At 51.8% G+C, this 20848-nt stretch overlaps 1 protein-coding gene across 1 annotated transcript; it reads left to right on the forward strand.

Annotated features, from left to right (window-relative positions):
* Window positions 1-11244: 11244 nt before the first annotated feature.
* Window positions 11245-20521, forward strand: LOC306951731 (LON peptidase N-terminal domain and RING finger protein 1-like; the record flags this gene model as incomplete). Its single annotated transcript, XM_079542259.1, is given in 15 exon segments — window positions 11245-11326; window positions 11329-11390; window positions 11392-11568; window positions 11571-12060; window positions 14221-14339; window positions 15292-15414; window positions 15608-15718; window positions 16117-16231; window positions 16704-16794; window positions 17609-17723; window positions 18318-18439; window positions 18627-18785; window positions 19434-19596; window positions 19700-19846; window positions 20342-20521. Coding segments are annotated over 15 exon segments (2256 nt in total).
* Window positions 20522-20848: the final 327 nt, after the last annotated feature.

Below are 20848 nucleotides of genomic sequence, written 5' to 3' on the forward strand. Positions count from 1 at the left end.
AATTTGTCTCAGAAGCTGCTTCGCGTATCGTATCTGTTCCTTTGTGCTATGAAAGTTCCCTGCTTTGTTCCTTTTTACAATTTCTATCTTCTGCGCTTTCCCACTGGGAGGGAACAGCCTCTGTTGGAATCACAAGAGCAGAAATGCACAGCTTAAATGGAACTTAAAGAAGTCCAGAATAGCAAACCAGAGGTGACTGAGTGTCACACCTGCCTCATTGGTAAGAGTGATGCTCAGATCTTATTTTTAAAATCGTCTGGGTTTTAGTAGGTCTTGCAGATTTCTGCAGTACTGAAGGCTTAGAGCAGTTTCTCTGCTCTGTTGTGCAACAGAGAGATGTTCTTTGTGTTAGCATACCTCTCTGCTAATGCTGCTCTGGTTTTAAATGCATGGAAAAGCCCTTGCCTTAGTCCTGGTTAGGCTGATCAAATCAAAGTATTTTATTTTGCTTTTTAAAGAATGCTAGACTTGAAAGGAATGTGATTAGGAAAGAAGAACATCTGTGCTACAATAAATTACATACTTTTTCTTTACATTGATAGCATTTTTGGAAAAGGATTCGTTTTGGGAATGGTTTCAGGTGGCAAGGGGCACTAACAGAGCAGCAGGGAAAAGCTGTGCTGCCTTTTCTCGTCCCCTGGCTGGTTTCTGGGGCAGGGCTGTGTGCTGCTGTGGGGCAGGGGCAGCTGGGGTCTCTGATGGCAGGGCAACCTTCCATAGCAAACAAGGCACTAAACAGAGGCTGCGGTGTGAGAGCTCCCACATCTGAGCTCTAAATTACTGCATTGGCACAAAATGTCACCTTGGCTCCTGCCACAAAGCCAAGATTTACAGAAATGTCAGAAGAGGAAAAAATGATGATAACAGGGCTTTATGAAGCAGCAGCTACTTTTTATTTATTTATTTATTTATTTATTTATTTTGCAGGTTGTCTACTTAAGCTGGCCTGCAGTGCTTCTGTGTAGTTTAATAATTAAAGGAAAGGGTTTTTTTTATTATTATTTTTAATAACGCAGTTCTTTCAGTCGCACGCTCACCTGCTTTTTGTTAGAACAGCCAATGCCCAACTGTGCAGCAGCTTCACTTGTGTGCCTCTGCAAGGACCGCAGTAGATTACCAACAGAAATAGTTACAATTGTTGAAATCTTGCTACCCAAAGGATGCATCAGAATTCACCATCCAACTGTCTGGAGGTCTTATTGCTCAGCCTTGACTTGCTCGTGAATCTGATGAGAGCTGGCAGTGATTTGAGAACTTCTGGTGGTGTTCAGAGAGATGAGAGGTGGCTGAGAATAGATAAGAGATAGCTGAGATGCTGGCAGGAGCTGGGAGGGGGGAAAAGCCTCCCACAATTATTTTCTTTCCTTAGGAGAGATTCTGTTACTTGCAGCTGCAAATGCTGCTTCCTGGCAGCTGCTGTGGAAAGGTTTATAACATGAAAAAGGCTTGCTTCTCCCGACGTGCTCCCAGCCTTGGCCCAGCCACATTCCCAGGGACTCACTTTTCATTATTAACACACACACGTTCAGCAGCAGCAAAACCTCTGACGCAGGAGGGGCGAGTGGTTGTCCTGCTCATTTGGAAGTAGCAGCAGCTCTGGTGCCAGCAGTGCTGGTGGCTGTGAGTGAGGGGATGGGTGTCCAGGTGTCGTGAATCACCCACAGCATGAATTAAATGTTCTGACTCAGGAGCAGGAAGAGGAGAGCTTGTGGCAGGAGGAGGAAGGCTGTGGCATTTCTTCCCCAGGTACACACACTGGATCATAAATAAACAGTTGTCTGTAGTGATGTGATTTCAGCAGAAAGATTGGTCTTCTGTAGCCAAAGGCTGCTTAGCACAGTAATTAAATCCAGCGTGGGAGGACATAAATGCCCAGTCCTGTGCTAATTAATGTTTCTGGCAGTGCAGCTCTGCACTTTGACAGCAGCTCATTGCACTGATGCTGGGTGCTGGCTGCCATGTTCCCTTCCACTCTCTGTGGGCAGCTCTATGCCTGCTGTAGGCTGAGAGCAGAGCTCAGGTGTGCTTTGTGGTCTGGGACCACTGATGTCCCTTCACATGATAACAACCAAATTCATGTTACAACGCGCTGTTGGCTGTGGCCTGGCTGGGGCAGCCCCTAGGATCCACAGCCCTGGGGTGGTGCTCTGTGTCCCCATGTCCCTGCAGCAATGCCAGGGCTGTGCCCTTCCTGACTGTGGCTGGAGGATGACGGATGTGCCCCATCATCATACCACAAGCCTGGCAGGGCAGGCAGAGAGCAGCGACTGCTGTAATAGGGTCATGATTTTCAAAACAAGGTCAAGCACCATGCCTGTGGGTGAGTATCCTCATCAGGGGATGGCAGGAGCCGTTTGGACACGCAGGGTTGGATTCCAGCTGATCCTGACAGTGAGCATCCTCCCTGCCCTGCGATGACCTGGTGTCGTGCTCCTCGTGCTCATCCTGACCCTGATCTCTGTGCGCCTTGCCTACCTCTTACTTCTGATCTAACCTTGCTGGGAGGACTCATGCTCTGCATTTGGGGCCAGCATGGACTCCTATGAGTCCAGAAAGCTCAGTGCATCCATGGATAGGTTTTTGGGGTGGGTAACCCCTGTGCAGCCGCAGCTCTACTGCAGGGTACCCAGGGTCGTCTTGCACATGAGTTACAATTACAGTTGTAATTACTGTGGGAGGAACTTTGCTGTAGATTTGAAGGGTTTAAATGGGGCAAATCTTGTGGGAGAGGTAATACCTTTTATTAGGTGGAGAAAACAAATCAGCTTTCAGGTACACAAGCCCTTCTTGACATTATTGTTGCTGTTATTATCCCATATTGGTGCTATTAGAAACGAGGGCATTGCATTAGAGGGGAAGCACATTATGCAAGTGTTTAGACTTGCTGGTAACTGCTCTCTGCTGACAGCTATTTGCTTAATGATATGTTGGAGCAGAAGCCAACAGCAAGGATGAGCAGAAGGAGCCCTGCCTGGGCTGTGATGCTCTGGAAAGAGGCAGCAAAGACCTGGTGGTGAAGGTTCTTGCCTTCTGGCTCTAAGGGGACCTCCAAGTTTCCATCCTGTGTATCTGACAGGGCTCTGCCCTTGGTGTATTCCCAATGGAGTGCCCTGAAGAGCTGGTATGGGGTCAAGCTCAGTGCTTCTGCCCATGCTGGAGGCAGAAATGTCTGCCAGGCTCCATAGGCGTGAATGTGACGGGTCATGTTCTCAGTGTCACGTGCTGTCCGGGGCGGGTGGCAAAGCCAGTTTTTCTGCTCCCAAAATGAGACTTGGGGAGGAGACCGCAATGCTCAAATAGCCACCACACTGCCTGCTGCCAGCAGATGCCAAGGAGCCCATTCACCTTTCCTGCTTCAGGTAGGACACCTTCCTCCATCATCGATGTCGCTGTGGGCGTTTACAGACTGGCTTATTGATGCTGTGGGCTGGAGGAAGGGAGTAGAAGTGTGGGGTGATGTGCAGGGTGAGGCAGGAGCAGCCCTGGGTCAGCTTTGCTGTGGGGCATCTCATGGATGGAGATGGGACATCATGCCCTGTTCTCTCTGGGAAGGGCTGCAGTGCTCCTCAGTTGTGCCTGGAGGCATTGGGGCCGCACATGCTATCACATGGGATTGGTTTAAGAATGCTTGGTTCGTTTCCCAGCTATCTGTTCCATGTGCACCAATGCTTTGGTCAGCTGCAAAGGGAAATCACAGCTCAGCACAGCTGAGCTTCACCTGCCCATGCTTTAGCTCACAGCTCCATCCAAGACTGGGAGCCCTGTATGGCTGTGGTGAATGACTGCCCATTTGACATGGAGGCACAAAGCGGAGGCAGCCCCGTGGGTCTGGGGCTGAGCAGGAGCTGCTGTTTGGTGCATGGCACCCAGCGTCAGGGAATCAGCTGCACCTTCCTAGGGGCTGCCTTTCCTTTCGCTAATGTTTGATTCTTTTTAATGATTTTAGATTAGAAAGTAATTATTTCTAATTAAGAGCTGCACTTCTAAATTACGGAGACGAAGTAGATTGCTATTCATTATTAATTAGATTTTTACCTTTGCACCCATTGTGCCTTTGTCAGCCCCAACCTGAACTTTGCCTGTGGCTTCCTGGAGCGTGTTTGGAAAACATAGATCAGTGTTATCAACCCAGAGGCTGCCTTGTGCTTCACTGCACACAGACAGTGTCATTTTGTGGGCTTAAAAACATTAATTGAAAGCCTTCACCTCCTGCCTCCCTCCACCAGTGATGAGCAGAGACTGCTCTCCAGTTGTGTGCTGGGGCAAAGGGCCGACCCCAGTGCCCCCGCCTGCAGCATGGCCCTGCTCCCTGCCCTGCTGCCTTTCCTTTGCCACAGGTGCCAATTTTGCTCTTTGTGTCTGAGAAGGAGGGTTTAAGCTGCCAGTGCTGGGTTGTTTTTTGGTTTTTTTTTTTGGGGGGGGGGGGGGGTTTAAAGAAATCTGTTTGCCTTCTTCTGAGCTGCTTTCTTCACCATCTGTCACTGCTCAGGCACTTAATCAATGCTCAGAGTTTTCTTACTGCTGCTGCCTCTGTCTCCCTTCCTGCTCTCATCCCATCCCTGGGGGATGTCTCTCATCTGTTGCTTCTCCAGAACCCCGAAGTATGGAGCCTTACTTACCCTTAATTTAAAATATTTTGAATATTTCTTTGGTTTCTACCTGCTCCCAGGTGGGTTTGGAAGCGGAATTAAGGTATCTCCCTGCATGGTCTCTACAAACAGCAGGGACTAAGGAAGTATTTTCATCCCTGAAAAAAATCCCGTGATTTCCCTCCCCTCTGTGTGTCATAGGTGTGAGCACCTCGTGCCCCAGAACCCTTTGGCTGTGGTGAAATGTCCACGATCCTGAAATGTGAGTGTGGGATGGGAGCTGGGGAGGGACCCTCCTGGGGGTGCTACTGTTAATGACCCTCCCCCTGTGCCCACTTGTAGGGTTTGGACGGGAAGATAAGGAGAGAGAGGAGAAGGAAGAGGAAAGAAAACAGGAGGCAGAGGAGGAAAAGGACGAGGTATGGGTATGCTGGTACTGGTGTGTAGTAGGATGGGGCCAGCCCCAGAAAGGGGTATTGGTGGCATGGGGATGGTTGCTTTATACAAGAGTTGTGGGAGGATTTTGAAAGCCTCAAAAGATTTAATTTATATCCTGGTTGTGAAGGACAGTGGTGCCTGACTCGTGGTGTTCACAGCTGGTGGTTGATGCTGAGCCATCTGCAGCCTGAACTCACGTGGCTTTTCCATTGACAGCTAGCTCAGAGCCTGGCTCTTTCTATCTGTGTAACTTCTCCCCATCCTGAATAGCAAATGGGGGGGAGGTGGGAGGAGCAGAGCCCCTGGTGACATTTACCCTTTCCTCTTTGCAGGGAGTTGGGGATGGTGACAACAGGAGCAGCAGCAGCAGCAGCACTGAGGAGGTAAGTGTCCAGAGTGCCCCAAGCGGAGCTCCCCAGCACCAACCACTGCATGCATGCTGCTTTTGGGAGGCATTCAGCACCTGGAGGCACCCAGTAGCACCCAGGTTTCCTGTCTCACCATGCTGCTTTTCTTCTTATTCCAGCCCCAGGACCAGGGCCGTGCTGAGGACGATGAGAAGGAAGCCCAGGAGTAGACTTGCTGGGCATACTGAGGAGTTGGGGATGCTGGAGGGGGCTGACCACTGGTAGCCAAATAAAAGCATTTGGACCCCAAAGAGAGATGTTATTTGTTCATCCCAACAAGCTGCCTGTCCCCGAAACAGCTATGAAAAGGCAGGTGGTGGGGAGCAGGTCTGGCTCAAGACCGTGAAAAAGGATGGAGAGAAACTCTTATGGCTGGATGGCATTTCCCATTGATCGAAACCACACCAAAAGCACTCGCAGGGGAAAAATTAACCCCAAACCGGGGGATGCTAACAGGATGCTGAGCACGTGGCTGCCCCGTGCTCTGCCGCGGCTGGGAGAGCCGGGGAAAAAAGGGAAAAATGGGAAAAATGAGCTGTCACTGCCATCTACCGGGACTGGGACGAGTGGCAGCGGGGCCGAGGGTTTCGTAACAACTCACGGGGTGTTGGGTAAGGCTTCCTCCGAACGGCCTCTCGCCTTCAATAGTGACTATTTCGGACAAACTTGGGTTTAGCAGTCAAAGTCTGGAGGATTTTACTTGAAACCACAGAATTTTTGGCTTTAAGTTTTGCGTTCTCAGAACAAATGCAGCCGGCTCTTGTATAACCACAGCAAACAGTAGGAGTGATGCTGAGGAATGTTGTCTTAATTAACCAGCGCAGAGATTAAAGGGAAAACATGGAGACAGAACAAACAGACCAACCCAGCAGCTAAAGTGGGTTCTGGAAGGCTGAGCCTAAGTGCATTGTGGTCAGGGAAACAAGGACACCTCAATGTAAAGCAGCCCCATAGGGCACTGCAGCCTCCACCGCCCTCTATGTTGGTACGTGGGACTCATGCATGGGATGCAGCCTGCATCCAAACACAGAACGCCTACAGTGCCTTTGGGCTTTGCTCCCATAGGGTGGGAATCTCTGGGGTTCAATGTTCATAGTACCCATCCTCATGTTGCCCCAAATCCCAGAGCTTTGTGTGCTCAGATCCAGCATGTGCACATCCCTGCGTTGCTGGGTGCTGGTGGGTAACAAGACAGGAAAAATCTCACTGTGTTTTATGGGTCCTTCTTGGGGCAGTGCACAGAGCTCTGTGCAAATACAGCATCTGTTCTGTGGCTCAAAGCAGCTCTAGTGAACGGCTGTGTGAGCAACCAAAGGAGCCCCAAAGGTTCTCTGTCCCATGTTCTGCACTGTGCTCTGGACATCACAGTGTGCTGCCTTGGTTTGAAGCCATGAGGTTTCCCCAGAAAGCTGCAGGCATGCAAACCATTTCAAATCACCCACGGTCCATAACTCCTCATTATGTCTCAGCCCTGGTTTGCATCCAGGTGACATGAATGGGATTATAGCACAAGCATCAATGCCAGCCAATTGTATCAAGGGCTTTAGTAACATTTCCTGCAGGAGGCAAAACATCTGGCTTTTGGGGATGCTGATGACCTTCAGCAGAGTGAATTGTATGGCCCCATAGGTGGCAGTGGCTGGGGACAGAGAGGTGTCCCCCAGCATGACCTCCGGCTTGCCCAGGCTGTGATGGCTGAGCACTTCCCAAGCCCTGCTGGACACCAAATCTATCCCCATTGCGGTGTTTAACCACTGAATCTGCTCAAAATTTATGCAGAGTCCAACCTTGGATGTGCCCTTGGATGGCAGGGAGCAGAGCATGGACAGAGACGTGCCGAGTGCCCATCATGTCCATCCAGCTCAGGGGAGGGTGGAGTAGGAAAAGGAGACAGCAAGAGAAATTGGCAGCCAGGGAGTTACTTAAGCAAGCCTTGTTTACGCACATCTTCTCCTCTTTATATAACCTCCCCGAGGCAGCAGGAGGTGTGCAGCCTGAGCTCAGGGAGCAGCTGAAGGGACCATGCACAAACCTTGCACAAGCACAGCTGCCATGAGACCCTGGGCATGGAGAGAGGATGGATTTCTGCATCATTTATTGTAGAAATGCCCCCTTACAGTGTTGGTTTTGTTTTGTTTTTTTTTTCATTTTTTCCTTTTTTTAATTATTATTCTCTGAATATGAAAGATTTCAGATCAGAAAGGCTGGACCTCTGTTTTGCTACGAAATTTTCCATCTTGCACTTCGGGGCTGCATTCAGCAAACAAGGGCGTGTTGTTACATAAACTGTCCTGTATGGAAACGAGCTTCTCCGAGGTACAGATCAAACAGAACTCTTTCCTTTGTTCCCAAGTGACCTCCATGGAAAATTGCGAGCAGCTTTTTTTCATTCCACCAAGAAGTGGAAACAGTCAGAAGTCCCGAGTTTCCCAGAAAAGCCGATTCCTGCAGCCTTGCTATGATCTGGTAATCCCTGCAGGGCGCCGGGCAGAGACTTCCTACAGACCAACCCTTCTATTTTAGGGCTAAATAGTAGGAAAAGGAAAACCACATCAGAACACGTGTTTCACAAGCGGAGGGTGCATTGGGTGGGTGAGTTTCTCCTTCTACTCTGGCTCCCTGGAGACTTTGTGCTGAGCTCTTCTACAATTTGTCCTCTCATTCTAAATAGGTGTAAATTGTTTGTTGCTATGTTATAATGAAAAGCTGGAAGTTCCACTGGAGCTTTATTCACCGCAGTGCCTGGATTCATTTTTTCATAAAAATGGCTCTGAGTGTAGCAATCCTGCACTCCTTCACAGCACTCTTTTCTTTTCTCTTCTGCAATTGCTTTCTCCTTGGACTCCCATGTTTGCTCTTTCAGGAAGGCAAAGAGGGGCTCTTATCCTCCAAACCCAACTGCAGTGCATTCGTAACATCCACAAAGCAGCAGTGCTGGGCTGATTGTGAAGGAACACATGCAGTTTCCTCCAGCTGGTCCACCAGAAGGGGCTTAAATGTGATGAATCCATGGAGAAACAGCACTCTGAGCCTTCCAAAGCTGTGCTGGGTGGGCACCTAGAATCCAAAGACCAGGGGGCAAACCAGCACAGGCAGAAGGCACAGGCAGAAATGCTGCTCCTGCAGATGGGGGGCTGCAGCTGTTCCTGGAACACCAATGAGCTGATTGTAACCATGCACCACGGTTGCACCATGGGTATCCTGCACTGTGGTTTTGCCACACATCCCAGGGCTACCACCCAGAGAATGGGGATAATTCTGACTTCAGTGTTTCTGCATCTGTGCCCGTGGAAAAGAGCACCTATGTGTGTTTTCTATAGGACTGGCTGCAAGATGTGTGACAATGCTCTGCCCCCCTCATTGCCAAGGAGTCTGTATGAGTGATACAAGCCAGTTACATGAGCACTGGGAAAGCATTACATCACAGCACTGTCTGCCCTGTCCATGTGACAGCCAACACGTTCCTCTAGGAATGATGATGCCCCGGGCACAGCCTGTATGACTCTGAAAAGAAAATATTAAAGTTTTCTTTAAAGGAAAATATTAAAGCTTTCTTCAGTTTCCCAACCTTGCATACAGCTGATCCTCGTTACAGAGGAACAGCTGAGTTTTGGGGCTCAGGAACAACGCTGTAATTGATGTGACTGCTGTCTGCCCAGCATCGAGTCAGCGCAGAGCAGTGTGGCAAAGTGCTGCAGCCACCAGACAGAAAGCAGGCACAGAGCTCCTGCAGAGAGCTGAAAGAAAAGGTGTGTGTTACAGCCGTGAGCACAGCCATCTCCTGTATCACCTCCCTCCTTTCCTTCACTGAGCAGAGCTGGCTCTGAACTGCGTGCTGCAAACAGAGAAACCTGGCAGCTGCACAATGACCTGGACAGAGAAACAGGATGATGCAAAGATGGCAAAAATTCCAGGAAGCTGCTGTGCTTGTTGACACGCTGGGAGGCGTGTGATGCAAATGATCCCTGCGTGCTGTTTGCACGTACTGAGGTGTAGAAGTCATTCCTTGGCCAAACTCTGAAGGGTGCTGCATGCAGACGAGCCAGGATCCAGGTAGGAGCAGGGCTGCACAGGTGCAGAAACATGGCCCAGAGCCTTATCCTATGCAGAGCCTCATCCTATGCAGGCTGCTCTGGCTCTTATCCAGCTGTGCTGCATCCCTGTGCTGTGGCAGTACTGCAATCCCTTTGCCATTTCTTGGCTGGGATGCCGACGCTTTCCTCCTTCTGGCATTTTGGAAATGGGGAAACTTGTCTCTGCACAACAGGATTTTCAGGTCTGATGGAAGTCTCATCCATGCAGGAGGTGATGGGAAGAGCAGAGAAAGTGTGGAGCACAGTCACGGTGCGCATAGCATGTGTTCCTGCCCAGAGAAACAGCTGTGTGTGTCTCATACGTGAGAGTTACCACCTCCGTGCCATTCCTTTACCCCAGGTATGTGAAAGAAACAAATGCCACTGCTTGCAAGAAGCATTTATGCGCTAAAAGCAAGCAAACAAGTGTCCCACCTTTAGCATTTACAGAGAAAAACATCCCATTGTGCTCTGCAAATTGTGCCCTGCCACAGCCTTCTGCAAAACTCAGTGTCCTCACCCGGCCAGCAGAATGGTTAACATTAAGTATTTAAACCTCTTATTATTATTATTGCAGTCTGTCCTGAGTCAGCACAAACACCCCAGTGACAAGCGAAAGCATTTGGAGTTCAGCACTTGCTCAGCACTTACTGGAACGAAGAAAACAATCCATCCTTGCAGTGGTGCTGACAAGCCTGGATTCTGATGGTGTGTTGTTGCTGATGGATTGTTATGTGCATTATGCAAAAGCAGTGGTGTGAATCAGGAGGTGCAGAACAGAAAACCTGGGGACAGCACAGGTCACCCTCTGTCACCCTCACCAATCTCCGGGTCTCCAGGGAGCCAGGGGGAGCTGCTTCTTTCCAGGCTGAGCCATACCAGCATGTGATGGGAGCACTCTGTGGGCACAACGCTGCCACGTAGGTCATGTTGGCTAAAATCACCCCCAGTAGCGTGGCTCATGAACAGGCATTGCTCCAGAGGTGATCTGGAGGTGGGTGAGGATTCCCTGGTTGTTCAATCCCAGCCCACCCCCACTGTGCCCACTGCCCACATCCCTGAGTGCCACATCTCCATGGTTCTCAAACACCTCCAGTGATGATGGATCCCATCAGTGGGCATCAGTGCCACTGCCTCACCACTCTTCTGAGATGAAATTGTTCCTAATATCCAACCTGAACAAAGCTCTGGGGCAGGGGGCCTGGGGGCACTGCTGCTGAACAGGGCCTGAGCTTCCCCTACCTGCAGAAATCCTATGCAAAATGCAAAGCCCTTGGAGCACACATGAAGTAATTAGGATATGAACTTTTCAGAGCGCTCATGTGCTGTTTAATGAAATCACAGCAGGTTTTGAAACCAAACCTGTTCTGCAGCCCCACGCTCTGCCAGCCCCTCCCTTGGTTTTGCCAGCGCTCCCGCCCCAATGGTGACCTCCCTCCCTGAGCATCTCTCCCAGCCTGCTCTGCCTTTGTTTGGCTTTTAGGGACAGACAAAAGAGCCGGTGGGGAATGTGCATCATCCTTACATAAAGTCTGATCTACTAAGCTGCTTTTGGCTGTTTTTCCCAGCACCGGCAATAGGAGAGCTGTCGTCACCTCAGCGTGGGACCGGGAAGGGGATTTTCATCACAGAGTTTGGGTTGGTTCAGCTCTGGGTCTGCAGATCCACCTGCAGAGGAGGGAAGCCCATTTCCCCTAAAGCATCTCGCAGGGGTCTGCGCAGGAGGGTCTGCAGGAGATGCGCTCGAGGCATCCCAACCTCCCCACATTCCCGGGGACACATTCGCAGCGGGTCGGGGCTGCTCCCCAGAATCCAACACCGGAACCCCGGTATTAGGAACGGATCTAGGACCCCCCCCCCCAGGCACTAATATCAAACACCGGCTCCCCGGTCTCCCCCAAGGCGCCCCGCGATGCCTCACACCGGACCACCCCGGGTCCCCCCACGCCGTTCTCAGCACCGCCCCCGGTGCCGCCGACTCCGTTACGAAACGCGGCCGGGGCGGGGCGGCGCGGCGGCGGCGGCAGCCAATGGCGATCCCGGCGGCCCTCGGTTCGGGCGGAGGGGGGGGTCGTACCGCCGAGCTCCGGCACCGCAGCGCTCCGCCGGGCGCCCCGGGGCAGAACGGGCTGAGCCTCGGCTATGCGGCCCTGAGGCCGTCTCGGCGTTCGGAGGCTATAGCCATGAGCAGAGACTCTTCCACCCCACCCCGGGTGGGCAGCCCCATTCCGCAGCCCCTCGGGAGCGCGGAGGTGCTGCGCTGCCCGTCCTGCCGCCTCCTCCTCTGGGAGCCGGTGACCGTATCGTGCGGGCACTCCTTCTGTAAGTCGTGCCTCGGCGGGGCCGTGCCCTCCCGCTGCCCCGTGTGCCATCGCCGGCTGAAGCTGTTGGGCGTCGAGGCGGTGAGATGCAACGTGGTGCTCTGTAACCTGCTGGAGAAGTGCGAGGAGAGGGGGAGCCGCTCGGCCAGGCTGGCAGCACGCATCCGGAGTTGTCTTGCCCGTGGGGACCTGCAGGATGCTCTGAGGATGGCCCAGAAGGGCATTGAGATGGGTAAGCAGCGTGGGGCCCGAGGGGCTGACAAGATGATGACACAAGAGGGGCTGTACAGGGATGAGGACATGCTGTTGGAGCAGGTGGGTACCAGTGCAGGTCATTTTGTCCCTGCACCATGGGTGACCTCTGTGCTGACACAGCTGGGGCTGGGCACCTGGGGAACTCATTAGGAGTGCTAGAAGTGTTGGAAAGGAAAGGGGAGGGCAGAAACACCACCAAAAGCAGGGCTTTGCTTCTGGGTCATCCCCACCCCTGCAGAAGACCATCAGTAGCACAGGGACACGGCCTTCCCCAGGCCATAGTGGCTGCTTATCCCCAGGGTCAGGGCTTGGTGTTCTATTGCCATGTGTCCTTGGTGTCAGCAGCAGCTGGAGAGGAAGGAGGTCTCATTAACAACTGAGCTGACAAAGCTGAGTTCCACAGCTTCCCAGAGTATTCAGTGTATCATTAGAAGAGCACCTGGGGGGGTAGGGGTGATGGAAAGCAACTGAGACTTCTCTAGTCGGGGACAGAAACTGAGCACACCCAGTGCTCAGCAGGGCCCCCTGACCCCCTTCTGCACCTGGCACTGAGGAGACATTTGTCTACAGGGCTGGGATCAGGCCCAGGAGGTTGTTCTGCTTTACTATGTGTCCATAAGTGGATTTCTTGGAGAATGACGCTGCTCCAAGTGGGGTTACACAACACGGCTGGGAAGCAGGGGGGCTGGGGAGCAGAGGCATGAAGGTCCTCTCAGAATGAGCAGTGTTTCTATGGCACCGAGCTCTGCTCCTGCAGCACAGCATCTCCTCCTCCTCACCTGCTGTGGGATGAGCCCCAGAGGTTTGGGGTGTACCCCTAAGCAAAGGGCCAGCAGGGAGTGAGCTGTAGTCCCTTTGTGCAACCTCCCAGAGCACTGCATGGTCCTGTGTGCCCTTTGTTCGGAGCAAACACACATGCATGGTGCTCGTTACTCCCTGTGTTATGGGCTGACTTTTGTCTTGCAATTAGCTGTGAGTAGAAAGAGTGAACTACTGCAGGCTCAGTGCTTGGTCTTTCTTTGCTGCGTGCTCAGCTTGCTGCTGGCTGCGGGAAGTCCAGGTTGGGACAATGAGGAAATAGGGATCGGTGGCAGCTCCCATAGACCCGTATGTGCGGGTGCTTCTCGGGCTGTGCCAGTGAGTGGTGCTTTGGGGCTCAGTGCTGCTCAGGGCAGGAGCTGTGGGCTTTGCACGGAGCCCGCTGGGACACCATGTGGCCAAAGGGAATAGAAAAATAGGAGATAGCAGGTTGACAAAGTGAACCAAATAGTGCTGTGGATGGTGTAACACAGGAGGGCTCCTCTGGCACCGTGCTGCCAGCTGGCTCACGTCCCTGATGATTGGTGATATCATACAGCAAAAATAGCTGCAGTGTCACAGAAATGCAGAACTTGCTGCCTGATTTTACGTGTCTTATTTGTGCTAAATCAGTCACTTTGTTGACAGTCTGTAAATGTTTGAATGTGCTTGCTGATGTGGAAAATAAGCTCCTGGACTTTGTGCTCGTGTTTTCACCTCTGCACGTCATTAGGAGCTGCAGTATCTCATCCCCAGACGTATGCAGAGGGCTGAACTCCGGCACAGCCAGTTCCTGAAGTGCTGCATGCTGATCTGATCATAGCACACACAGACACATGTGCACGTAGGCTCACAAGGAGCACGTGGTGCCCAGCTGCAGCCCAGCCTGTACAGCCCCATGTGCACTTTGGGGTGCTGTTCTGTGAGCGCCCCTTGGTGCTGAGATCCCATTGGTGATACCATGCTGATACAAGCCTGGATGCCCTAATTCCTTTCCTCTGTTTCAGCCTTTGCTTGCACGTGGGAACTCAGAGCCACCTGGTGGGGAGGATGGGAGCCCTCCTTGCACCCATGGGTTTGCCCCCATCTGGGGACAGCAGTGGTGGCTCCAAGAGGCTGCAGCGTTTTGGAACGGCAGTCCCCAGCTGCTGGCTCGTTGGGTGACACATTGCCCCGAATTCCATCATGGAGACCTTCATGGTGACAGCCTCTATGGGGAGCACATACTGTATCCCAAAAAGATGGGCAATGGTCCAGATCCTGCTGTGATTGAAACTGAGCCCCACGGCAGTGGTGCTGCAGGGGCTCTTGGCACCAGGACCCACCTTTCTCTTTGCAGCCCTGGAGGACACATCCCTGCGTCTGTGCCGGGCAGAGGCCTTGGCAGCCGTGGGCCGGTATTCAGAGGCGCTGCAGGACCTGGAAGCTGTGTGCAGGGCTGAGCCCATGGAGTGCGAGGTGAGCAGAGGAGGGCAGCTGGGGGTGTGGTGGTGTTTGGGGACCTCACCTCACTGCACAGGGGAGTGATGTCCCCCTTTTCTTCTCCCCCTGGGGATTTCCCCTTTGCTGGTCACAGAAGGCAGAGGACTTTTTAGCTGCAGGGGCGGATGTGGATAATTTAACTTTCATCCATGAGGGCTGCTCCAAAAGTAATGCTTCCTATTGTATTACGTTGGCCCCGACACTCGCTGACATTCACTGGTGCTTGCTGAATATTTATGGAGCCCAACCAGTGAATGTAAGCACAGTGTGGCAGTGAGTGGTGCATTTCAGCAGTAGAAACAGTAACAGTGGTCACCTCTGCTGGTGTAGGTTTATATGAGCGCAGCATGCAGGCTCTTGTTCATCACTGGTGAAAATGTATAACTATTGGTAGTGAAAAATAGTGCTTTGTAGCTGAGAACTTGCTCTATCAAATACTGTTACTGTACTCTTTGTATCTGCTTTGGTTTCCATGGATATAAATAGGAAGCATTACTTTCAGAGCAACCTATATACATCTTAATCCAACCAGTTACTGGTTGCTGGGTCCAGCATGTGGTTCACAGGCAATCCTGAGTTCTCCCAGCTACTGGCTTCAGAAATAGACTACCCAAATTCATTAATTGCTAATATGGGACACAAGATCTCTGCAGTGTTAATTGGAGGATCTTTGCTCACATGCTCTTGGTGAGGATGTAAAGAATGCTGATGTGCAGGACCACAGCTTGGGGCTGGGGGCTTCTTTGCACGTGTTGGCAATCACTGTGCAGCTTCAAGGCAGAAGCCCTTTCTTTACCCTTTCACAAGGTCTCTGTGACCTCCGTATGGTGGAAGTGAATCCATCAACATCAGGGCTTGGGGCACAGAAGGGCACATTCTCAGCTGGCTGCTGACCTGTAGTCAGCATAGGTTTTTCTGTGCTCTCCAGAGCTTCTACAGGAAAGGGAAGGTGCTCCTGGAGATGGGACGGAGAGCTGAAGCCCTGGTGGCATGGGAGCACTGCCTGATGCTCAATCCTTGCTTCCAGCCTGTGCGGAGAGAGATGGAGAAGGTATGTGGGTCTGCAGAGTGGTGGATCCCATGCACTCCCATTGCTCAGGGATGTTCCCTGATGTAAGTTTGCTGAACTCAGACAGCACTGGAACAAGCAGCCCTGATGCTGCGGTGGCCCAGGTCTGCTTTGGGGTCTCTGGGTCACACATCTCCTCCCAGAAACCCTGCTGAGCCCTGCTTTCTCCTTGTAGGTCCTCACATGGGAGGATGCTCCTCAGTCATGTGCTGCCCACCAGGGCTCATCAGGTCCCCAGAAAGAGCAGGATGAGGGGGATCCTGCATCCTCCTCCACACAAGCTCAGGTAATATAGGCTGCAATGGGGTTTGGCATCCTTTTGGTACACCCCAAATTGAAGTTTTCCAATGATGGGAATGGTAAAGGGCAGCTGTGCAGAACAATGCCTGTGGGCACATGGTTGTATAGCAGGTGGTGAGAGAGCTGAGGAGTCTCCTCCTGGTTTCCAGCCCTCTTCCAGTTTTGTTCTGCAGTATTTTTCACAAGACTTCAGACTGCTGTTTAGAACACAAAGTCACATAACATTCAGGGAAAAAAAAAAAAACCCTAGAAAATTTCAGTTTTAATGGTGTTTTTTTTTTTTTTTTTTTTTGCTTGGTAAACACAACTGAGAACGATTCAGACCATTAGGAGCTATTAAGAAAAACTCAGTCTGCTCTTTCTACTTGCTATGCCCAGGAACAGGAGGAGGAGCTGGAGGCTGGCAGGGGCGATGTGGTGTCTGAGCATGGCCAGGGAACACCCGTGGGACAACAGAGAATTCCAAGGGCTGCAGCACAGAGGGAGGACAGGCAGGAAGGTGAGTGCCATCTTGTGCAGGACAGCAAGCATCTGAGTTTGCCTAAATCATAGAATCCTTAAGGTTGGAAAGGCCGCTAAGATCCTCTCGTCCAACCGTTGACCCATCACCACTGTGCCCTTGTCCCTAAAGCAGTGGTGATCCCCTGTGGCAGTACAGCAGAGACCTCCATCTGGTGGCTTCTTTGGGCTGCTTCACCTTCTGGTGCCGCAGTTTCCCTGCAGAAGGAGGAGGAAGAGATGCTGCCTTCCTCTGCTCCCAATGTATGAGCTGTGGCTGAACATGGATGGGTTGTTGGCTGGGTTCATGTTGCATCACCCAGTGGTTTTGTTTTCAAATTCTGAAGCGCTCTGTGTAAGAGTTGATTCCTCACACCTCAGAACAAGGTCAGAAAGCAAAGCTTAATTTTCAGTATTGAAACAGGTGTGGTTTTTTTTTTTTCTTTTCTTTCCTCCTCTCCTTTTGCCACCAGCTAATGAAGAGGAAACAGCAGCAATGAGTAGCCTGCTGCCCCTTGAGGACCTGCTGAGCATTTCTGACTTGGAGTGCTCCCTCTGTATCAGGTGAGTTCTCTGGCTGCTTTTTGGATGAGAAATTAGAATCACAGAACATCCTGAGTTGGAAGGGACCCATCCATCATCCATCATTGAGTCCAACTCCTGGCTCCACACAGAACCATGCACAAATCAGCACCCACCTGGTTCTGCTTCTTGGTTTGCATCTTTCTTTTCCTCTTAATATCAAATGCAGTCCCCAGTGCTGTCAAGTAAGGTTTGGCAGAAGTAAGAGCTAAGAGGGGACTCGCACACTGGTGGGATTCATGGGGATCCCCAGGGATGGGGAGCTCTGACCTTGGATAGTTGCCATCTCACTCATTGTGCAAATCCAACAGTCTCAGATCAGGCTTCTAATGAATGGAATAAATATTTGCATTTAATTAACAAGAGTTGCAAGCAAAGATTGGCTAACACAGCTTTAGTGAAAGCAAATTGTGTAGCTGTGTGCTGCCTGGGCTTGGGAAGCACAGTGTGAAAGAGCTTCCAGCAGTGTCTCAGCCCTGCAGCATCACTGTAGATTCCCCTTGAAGTTTGCAGGAGGTGATGTGGGAAACACTCGATCCTGCTGGAAGCAAAATCCCTTAAGATCTTACTGTGGAATCTTTTCAAGCCTCCTACTTGCACAAAGGGGACTGCAATGAGATGCAGGTATGGGGCTGAGAGCTGTGCCTGCAGCTCCATCCTTGCTTGCATCAGCATGCAGCAGGTGCTTTGTGGAGCTGAACCCAAGTTGGATTTGGAACTCCCAGCCCTCTGACCTTCTTCCTGGACATCACCATGCTCTTTCCCGTTCAATCCAGTGACAGAGGTTCCTTTGCAGGATGTTCTTTGAGCCGGTGACGACGCCATGTGGACACACCTTCTGCAAGGAGTGCCTGGAGCGCTGCCTGGACCACCGGCCCAACTGCCCGCTCTGCAAGCAGAGCCTGCGAGAGGTGAGGGCTGGGGGAGGGCTGGGGCTCCCCTGCCTGGGGTGGGGACAGACAGGTGGGAAAGGACTCAGTGCCCATCTCAGGGATGTCAGCTCTGCTCATGCAGGAATGACCTGACAGCTGATAATTAGGACCAGGAAATTTGTTTCCATGAGATGTCGCAGTGATTGAGTGAGGTTGTAAATAGGACCGAGAATCAGAGAGAGAGAGATTGGCAGAGAGAAGAAAGTTAATGGTAGTTACTTTTTAAAATGGAAACGGATGGAAAGCCTGCTAGCCTGGGAATTTGATTTCATCTTTTATGAAAAGAGATTCAGATGAGCTTGTTGGGGAAATCAGGTTGTCATACACGGATGGACCACATCAGTGTCAATGACAGGATGCTGTCTTGGATGGAGTCCTGGGTCCGATCTGAGTCCAGAGGTCTTGTAAGGCTGATGCAGCCCTGCTGCATGACCCCCCAACCCCCCTCCCAGATGGACCTCATTCTTCACAGCTCTAAGCTGAAATTACCCTCAGCTCCTATACGTGTGAGCATGATTCAGAGCCTCAGGGTTCCCCTCCTGCTCTGTCCAACCCATCTCTCATTTCTTGCAGTACCTGAAGGCAGGGAGCTACAGCCCCACAGTACTGCTGCAGGACATCATGCTGGCTGCCTTCCCTGCACAGCTGGCTGAGCGCCGTGAGCTGCACCGGGCTGAGATGGCTGAGTTCTCCAAGTAAGGGATCTGCCCTGTGTGTTGGGTGTGGGAGGGGCTTCTCAGGTGGCATGTCCCATTTCTAGGACTGCACCATGGTGGTCTATAGCACAGCATCGCTTTCTGTGGGTTCATGGGAGCTGACCCAGAGCCTCTGTTGTTTTTTGGGGGGGAGGGTTTCAGAGCAGTCTCCCCTCTTTTCTTTTAGCCTGACCACGAACATCCCCATCTTTGTGTGCACGATGTCCTTCCCTGGTGTGGCCTGCCCTCTGCACATCTTTGAGCCCCGCTACCGCCTGATGATCCGGCGGTGCCAGGAGACTGGCACCAGGAGGTTTGGCATGTGCATATATGAGAACGGGAAAAGGTGAGCGCCAGGGCAAGGCTGCTGCCTTCTGCCACAACTTGTTTAATCCTGTCTGCACCAATCCCGAGTTTCTAAAATTTGGAATAGAGGGAGAACGTGGGGCAACTTCATATCCTGTGTCACCCAGAGGCAGTATCTGTGGGGAGGATATCTCTGAGCTTCACCATTCCTGCGTGTCCTCTGTCTCCTTTAAAGTGGCCATCCTTCTCATTTTCCGCCCATTACAAGCTGCCAGTAGCACACTGGGCTTCTTTTTGTCGCGTTTTCCTTGATCTCAGATGGGCTCAGCCTTTAGGCTCCTACCCCAGGACTCCATTAAACTCCTATACTTACAGGACAAGTCTTCCTGGGGCTTAAGTCCTCCTGCTCGAGAGTGATGGGATAAATAACTTCTTATGGCCTTTGGTGAACTTTCTATTGGTATTCAGACCTGTGGACATCAAGGCAGCATGAGGACCTTAGCTGTTTTTGCGTCAGGCAAACCCAAAGAAGTTCTCATTGTTCCCTGCCCTCTTGCAATGAGTGCTAGCAGAGTTAGCTTCTGATTTTTGCACCACGTCACTCCTTGGAGATGCTGCATGCAGGAGGAGGCAGCTCTCACATGTCAACACCCTGCTCAGGCCCCCTTCCTCTCCCTCTCTCCTCCAGCTTTGCAGACTATGGCTGCATGCTGGAGATCCGGCAGCTGGAGCTCCTGGCAGACGGCAGGTCGCTGGTGGACACCATCGGTGGGCGAAGGTTCCGGGTGCTGAGACGTGGACACAGAGATGGCTACAACACAGCTGACATTGAGTACCTGGAGGACAAGAAGGTGAGAGCAGGACCAGGTTAGGAGCCCCCATTGTGGTGGGTGCCTTTGGTGGGCACCGTGCTCCTCACCCATCCTTCTCTGCTCTCCTCTTCCCTCCACCCAGGTGGCTGGGGAGGAGCTGCAGGAGCTGCAAAGCCTGCATGAAAGCACCTACCAGCTGGCACAGAGGTTTTGGGACCACGGAGACGTTGCCTCCAGGCACCTTTTGTTGCAGCATGGGCCACTGCCAGAGAAGGAAGAGGACATCCAGGTAATGCTGTGGGGGCAGAGATCTCTGGGACATGGATGTCCAACTTTTTGGCTTGCCTGGGCCACATTGGGTGAAGTGGAATTGTTTTGGGATGCATATAAGCTAGCTATATAATGTAGTTTATGTATATAATTAATGGATTTTTTTTTTTTTTTTTGACATTTATTATTAAAACATGAAAAGGGCAACAGAAATCCAGAACTAGTGGGGTATTTGACCTTGTTTTTGTGAAACTAATGCATCAGTCCAGGCTGGATGTGGCTCTGGGCAGTCCAGGCTGGATGTGGCTCTGGGGTCTAGTGGTTGGTGACAACTTTGAGGTCATTTTCAACCCAGGCCATTCTATGATTCTGTTCACAGGTTCAGGGGAAAGGTGTGGCACTGAGGGATGTGGTTTATTGGGTGGTATTTAATGGTAGGTGGACAGTTGGACGGGATGATCTTGGTTACTAAATGACTCTTCCTCATTCAGCTCTCTCCCTCTCTCCCCTCCAGGCTTCTGCTGATGGCCCAACCTGGTGCTGGTGGCTGATCTCCATCCTGCCCCTTGACCCCTCCTTCCAGCTCAGGCTCTTCTCCAGCACCTCACTGCATGCCCGCCTGGCCCAGTTGCAGCGTGTCCTCCTGGCCCTGCTGCAGCCCTCTCCTGAGCACAGCCCCCAGGGCCTCATCTGATCCTCCAAACTCTTTGCACGGGAGAATGCAGCCCCTTGGGTTTCTTCAGCATTTCTTTGTGGTTTGAGAGTCCTACCAAAAGCAACCTTAGCAAGGTCAGTGCTGCTGCCAGCAGTGACTCAATGCCATCCATGCTGTTCCCCTACGAGGTGGTTGGTGGCACTGGAGTGACATAGATTTGCCATACCACAGGAGGAGACCATGCCAGAAAGGTGGGTTGTGCCTTTAGAAGCCAAAATCCCTTGCTGAACTGCTTTGGCCTTAAGGTGGACTATCCTTAGGGCAGAGGACTGAGTGCTGGGGCTCATCCTCATCTAGGGCTTTGGT

This window comes from Tetrao urogallus (assembly GCF_951394365.1).
Source record: "Tetrao urogallus genome assembly, chromosome: 14".
Taxonomy (NCBI): Eukaryota; Metazoa; Chordata; class Aves; order Galliformes; family Phasianidae; genus Tetrao; species Tetrao urogallus.